Source organism: Elephantulus edwardii, unplaced genomic scaffold (assembly GCF_000299155.1).
Source record: "Elephantulus edwardii isolate Elephantulus edwardi_28Jun2011 unplaced genomic scaffold, EleEdw1.0 scaffold00055, whole genome shotgun sequence".
Lineage (NCBI taxonomy): Eukaryota > Metazoa > Chordata > Mammalia > Macroscelidea > Macroscelididae > Elephantulus > Elephantulus edwardii.
In genome coordinates, this window is record NW_006399805.1 from 10,557,350 (window position 1) to 10,563,951 (window position 6,602).

The 6,602-nt window shown below is 51.2% G+C and overlaps 1 protein-coding gene across 1 annotated transcript in view; it reads right to left on the reverse strand.

The window, feature by feature from the left end:
• Positions 1-3,790: 3,790 nt before the first annotated feature.
• The window catches only part of MRPS33 (mitochondrial ribosomal protein S33), a 4,689-nt gene continuing 1,877 nt past the window's right edge, over positions 3,791-6,602 (reverse strand). Inside the window, exon 2 of the mRNA XM_006887166.1 lies at positions 3,791-3,896. Within this exon, the coding sequence (XP_006887228.1) occupies positions 3,791-3,896 (106 nt within the window). The remainder of the gene's footprint in view (positions 3,897-6,602) is intronic.

Genomic DNA, 6,602 nt, shown 5'->3' on the forward strand with positions numbered 1-6,602 from the left:
CTGAAAGCAGAGAGTATCAGAGGAATGTCTGTGTTTCATTGATTATCCAGGAGGTTGGGCTCTATGATGAGAAATGTGGCATCAGGATTGGAAGAAGACTCATCAATAATCTGCGTTATGCAGATGACACAACCCTGCTTGCTGAAACTGAGGAGGACCTGAGACCTTAACCTTGCAGCAGAAGGTTAAGGACTGCAGCCTTCAATACGGATTGAGGCTCAATGTCAAGAGGACAAAGATTCTCATCACTGGGCTGATTGGCAGCATCATAACGGATGATGAAGAGATTGAGATTGTTGACAACTTCAGTTTGCTTGGTTATACAATCAACACTCTTGGTACCAAGCAGCCAGGAAATTAAAAGATGATTTGCATTGGGAAAGTCGGCTGTCAGAGACCTCTTCAAAGTCTTGAAGGGCAATGATGTCAGTCTGGAGCCTAAGGTGCACCTGATACAGGCCATGATCTTTGTAATTACTTGCTATGCATCAGAAAGCTGGACAATGACTAGGGATGATATAAGGAGAGTTGATGCCTTTGAGCTTTGGTACTGAAGAGTATTCAAGAACAAAGTAGTTTGTTCTGTTGAGGGTTAAGCCAGGCTGTTCCTTGGAGGTAAGGATTCTGAAGCTCCATCTGACAGACTTTGGACATGTTGCAAGGTGGGATCAGTCCCTGGAGAGGTATACCATGCTTGGGAGAGTGGAGGGACAGCATAAGAGAGGAAAACCCTCGATGAGATGGACTGATACAGTCACTGGGGTAATGGTGACAGGCAAGCCAGTGACAATAAGATTGGTAAGGGACAGAGCAGGGTTTAGGGCTGTTGTAAACAGGGTCGCTATGAGTCTCAGGAGACTCAACAGCAGGTTAACAATGTATTTATTTACAAAGTTTGAATCCATTACTTTTCACAAAAGATCCTTTGGTTATGGGTTTTGTAATCATGTTAACAGGTTATAATTCAGGTCGGATTCAAGTGGATCTGTCTCAGTCTAGACAGCTTTTCAAGCAAGGTTGCCGGCTCTCTGACCTCCAGCCTCATGGATGAGGTCAGTGTTACCAAGTCCCCTTAGTGCTGGGGTGAAAACTCCTGGCTCTGGCTCTGTGGAGCTGCAGTCCGAGTCAGCTCTGCCTCATGCAGATGGATCTCTGGCTCTGCCATGGCTGCTGCATCTCGTGTAGGGCTGGGTCTGACTGAGGCAGGCATCTCTGGACCTTACGCAAGTGAGCTGCACTCTCAGCTCCCTCTTCCTTTCTGGTATGAGTCCTACCTTTGCTGCTAAGGTTACTCAAATTAAACTTGGTGTAACTGGAAAAGTGGATCAATTTCTCAACGGTCAGTTTATACAAATCCTTTTCCAATCTCCTTCCCAGTCATGTAGTGAAAGTCAAAGCGGACAGATAGGAAAGTCATGATGAACAAAAATTCCTCTACCCAACACATTACACAGCAGCAACCCCCCTAGTTAGCAGGTGAAGTATCAGTGGCATCCCTTCCAGCATCACAGCAACGCCAGCTGTGGACAGACAGGTGGTGGGGTGCGCATCACTAGCTCACTGCCTTTCATCACTGAACAATATTTCACAATCCAAATATAACACACGTTTAACCACTTACCTGTCAAAAGACATTTGGAGTCATCTTTGGTTTTGGCTACTGCAAACAAAGCTGCCGGTGACATTTATGTTCAGGTTTGTAAACACCTTCATGTCTCTAAGTGTCCAAGAGCACAGTCAGTGGGCGGTGTGGTGGAGTCTGGGATCTGGGTGAGGAGGAAAGTTCTTGGTGGTGAGTTGAGCCAAAATGAGCCCCTCTGAGGTCCTGGCTTTCACCTGACCTGTGTGTGAGAACTGGAACTCCTGACAATGTGGTCATTCAAGGTGCAGGCTTTGCAAATGGCTGGGTTTAAAATCTGGTCTAGACAAGTTCAGCTGTGTGATGTTGGGCAAATGATTTCATGTAAACCTCAGTTTCTTCAAGTATAACATGGGGATCTTTATAATATAGGGCTTATGAAAGAGTAGGAATAGGGTAAATATTCTAAAAATGTTAAGACATGATTTACTGCTTGGGGCATTCCTGACTCTGCAAGACAGAGTGAACTCTCTTCTCTCCAATTCCTTTCTGAAATACTTAGTGCAGTAGCCTCTATCCAATCTGTTTCATCAGTTCTGGACGAGAGGATGAAGAGGTGGAATAAATGTAAGGCACAATTATGGCTCCTTAATACATTTTCCGTCCCTTGGACAAGTTATGAGGAGGGACCAGTCCTTGGAGGACATCATGCCTGAAATGTTAGGTGAGTGACCAGGAGGAAGACCTTCAGTGAGGTGGACTGACAGAGGCTCTAACAACGGGCTCCAGTGTAGCTTGAAGAGGACTGCGTTTAGTCCTGCCGTCCACAGGGTCACTATGGGTCCTGACCAAGCTTGGAGTCTGTGAGAAGGTGAAAGGTGCTCTGGTGGGGGCAGGGTTACTTCTGCTGCTCACCAATAGGTCAGCTCACCAATCAGGGCTCAAGGAGAGATGGGCAGTGTCCTCCCTCGGAAAGCCAGTGAAAGGTGCTGACTGGACAGCATGGCTATGGGTTACACCGTGGTCACGGAGGCTGGGGAGTGCAGGTCATGTGTGGGGCTGCTGACCGCCCAGGCCCTCCTTGGAAGAAAGCTGGGCAGCATGCTCTTAGGAGTTACAGCTCTGGAAGGCCACAGCTGGACTCGAGGGGTTGGGAGGCCTCAGCCGCTGGGCCTGCTTACACTCTGGTCAGCTCTCCTGTAAGTCTTCATCTTGACACAGACTGACACTGTGGCTTTACCCACAGGCTTCAGCGCAGCAGACCGCGGGGACGCGCAGGACAGGGCCCACGGTCACACCGTCGGCTGCTCTGTGGGGTACAAACATCCTCTGTGAAGCTCGGAACCGCACTGTTCTGGGAGCTGAGTCGACCTGACGGCAGTGGCTACTCACGGGGGCCTCTGGTTCTCACTCTGGATCCATCCATCCACTTACGCCCTTTGCAGCATTAGATGCCGTTATTAGGGCCGTCGGGTTGATGAAGGCTCAGAGGTGAACCTTGCCCTATGCTGTGCCGACACCACTCTCTCTCCTACGCTCAAGCCCTCAGAAGCAGCCACCACGTCAAGTGGTCTTCTTGAGGGTCTCCCTCTCTTTCACCGACTCTACCTTTTCTACCCTGCTGTCCAAGGACTGGTCCTGTCTGACGAGTATGTGAGACGTTTCACCTCTCTTGCCTTTCAGCATCTAATACAATGACCTTTATCTAAACGCAACGTTGGTCACTTCCCTGAGACTGAAGGCTGTAGAGGGGAGGGCTGCCTCCCCTGCTGACTGTGGTAGTTCCAGGCACAGCCCTTCGGCCCACAAAGCCATCTTCCGAGGAGCTGCTCTCAAAGGAGCGGGCAGTGAGACACAGGCTTTGCCAGTGTGGGAGGCAGGCAGTGGAGGAGGGGCAGGGGATGAAAGGAACCGAGTGCTGGTCCAGTGGGGACACAAGGACGGAGCCGCGGGGGAGTGACAGGGCACTCATTTAATGAGTTCATTTCATCATCTCACCAATAATTCACAAGTTCTTTTTTTTTTTACAGAATTGGTAAACCTCAAACTACAAGCGTGGCCAAGATACTTCTGGGGAGTCAGAACGTGTTCCCGGAGGCGGCTGAAGATGAGAGGGTCAGCCATGTCCATGGAGCTGGCTGTGCTCTGAAGGACCCACAGTCAGGATGGCCCTTTCCGGGGCTCCGAGGACCAGGGGGCACGTGCCCGGAGCTACTTCTTCTTCATGGCTCGCTTCCCCGCTCCTTTCTTCGGCTTCCCCTTCCCGCGCAGCTTCTTCAGGCGCAGCTGCTCCTCCCTGAAATCCTGATGCTCGTCTCTGAGCGGGAAGAGAACAGTTAGAGGCCGTGCGTGCCAGGACCCCCCTAGCGCTGACCCCACAGACCTGGCCGGCTGGAGAGCCAGAGAGCCAGCCGCAGCGTGAAGAGCAAGGACAAGGACAAGGGTCCCCAGCACCCAGACGGCTGTGGGCCAGGGCCAGGGCCAGATCCAAGCCGTCCTGACCTCCCCTAAACGTGAAGACTAACCGCTGCGAGAAGCAGAAAGTGTGCGCCAGCCGCAGGGGCCGTCTCATGACACCACAGGCCTGGGAAGGGGCATTACAGACAAGGGGCACAGTCTTCATGGAAAAACAAACACTATACTGGCAATATAAAACCAGCAACAGCTTTAAAGGAGGCAAACACTGCTGCTGGGTCAACTCCAACCGTATGGGACAGAGCAGACCTGCCCCGGAAGGTTTCTGGGGCTGCCCGTTCTCGGAAGGAGACTGCCTTCTCCGCCCCAGGCGGGTGGTAAGGAACCTTTGGGCTCTCGGGGAGTACCCTGGTTTTCTGGGGAGTCACATTTCATTCCATCGAAAGGACCCTTGCTCTTAGCGGTAAGTGTCCCCAGTAACTCTCTGCTCTCACTAGAGCAGTGGCCAGAGTGATGCCCTTCAGTAAGTCAGCTCATGTCACCTGTATGCTCACGGCACTGCATGTGACACCCCTGCTTCCCTGCCTGGAGGGGGAGGCTGTCCTTCCTACGGCTGCCATGGCCTTGGTGACCTGCCTCCCAGCCCCTCACTGTGCTGGCCTGCTCTGCTTCGGGGATGTTCTAGCAACACTCCCACCTCGGGGCCTCTGCCTTCAAAGCTCTGGCCTAGACACCCACGTGACCAACTCTCCCCTCACTCCCTTTCTCCACGACACCTCCCTGACTGCCCTGGTCACCCGTGTCCATCAGCACGCTGGGTCCTGCTCTGTAACATCCCACATGACTGGCTGATTGATTATGCTCACCTCTACCCCAGCTCTCTGTTCCCCTTCCCCAGAAAGGCAGGGGGCTGTCTCTGGGGGCTAGAGGTCCCGGGCACCTGTGAGGCTCATGTGCTGGGAGGTTTGCACATAGGATTTTCATTACTGCCGGCCCCCAGCAGGCTGTCAGATGGCACAAGGTCTAACATTAGAGGTACGCTAGTGCTACAGGCAGTGAAACGCTGCCCTCCCTGGGTGATGGATTATTGCGTGGTTCTTCCTGTCCCCAAAGAGGTTCAGGTCTTTATTTTGCAAACTAAAGGAGTGGTGACTGGGGTAATGAGGGTCGGCGTGTCAGAGGCAGTACAGCTGGCACAGGGTCGAGCAAGGTTCAGGGCCGTTGTACACACGGTCGCTATGAGTCACAAGTGACTTGACAGCACATAACAACAACAACAATGGAGCCGTGGAAGGAATACAGACAAATTGCAACAGCTGAGTTGGATTCTGTCAGGAGACCCGTGTTTTTTTTAATATTTTATTCCAGGTCACAAAGAGTTTTTATTTTCTGGGATCAGATTAACGGCAAGGGAAGACAGTCTCAAAGCAATTCTAGACCTCTGACCGTATTTTTGTGAAATTAATGTGTCAGGCTATCTGCCGACTGCTTCCTGGCCTTGAGGTAGTTTTGTAAGAAAACACACACCCTCCCTCTGGGGCCCGGCTTTATGCCTGTGCAAGGAAGACACACAACCAGGGCTCCAAACCAGTTCTTCCAGGGTCACGGCCAACAAAATGAAACCAGAACAGATCTCCATGTGTGAAATGTGAGTGTACTGGAATGGGAAAACGTACAGGTCAGCATCCTGCCAGAATCTCAACCTCCCTCTCAGAGAACGAGGGCAGTGTGCACGTTGCACAGCAACCAAACCTCCCCAGAGTCAGCTGTAGCACTGCTGGCCCCAAAGTCCTGCTGCCCTGGCCACGATCCAGCCTCCGGTCTTAGGCTAACAAAAAGGCTTGTTCCACCTCCCCGACTCTACCATCCAGGGTCCCCCCCAATGGTTTTGTCATTCCAGTCACTGTCAGACACACCCACTATTGGTGGAAGACTCATCAACAGTCTGCGTTATGCAGATGACACAACCCTGCTCGCTGAAACTGAGGAGGACCTGAAGCGCTTGCTGCAGAGGGTCAAGGACTGCAACCTTCAGTATGGATTGAGGCTCAATGTCAAGAGGACAAAGATTCTCATCACTGGGCTGATTGGCAGCATCATAACGGATGATGAAGAGATTGAGATTGTTGACAACTTCAGTTTGCTTGGTTATACAATCAACACTCTTGGTACCAAGCAGCCAGGAAATTAAAAGATGATTTGCATTGGGAAAGTCGGCTGTCAGAGACCTCTTCAAAGTCTTGAAGGGCAATGATGTCAGTCTGGAGCCTAAGGTGCACCTGATACAGGCCATGATCTTTGTAATTACTTGCTATGCATCAGAAAGCTGGACAATGACTAGGGATGATATAAGGAGAGTTGATGCCTTTGAGCTTTGGTACTGAAGAGTATTCAAGAACAAAGTAGTTTGTTCTGTTGAGGGTTAAGCCAGGCTGTTCCTTGGAGGTAAGGATTCTGAAGCTCCATCTGACAGACTTTGGACATGTTGCAAGGTGGGATCAGTCCCTGGAGAGGTATACCATGCTTGGGAGAGTGGAGGGACAGCATAAGAGAGGAAAACCCTCGATGAGATGGACTGATACAGTCACTGGGGTAATGGTGATAGGCA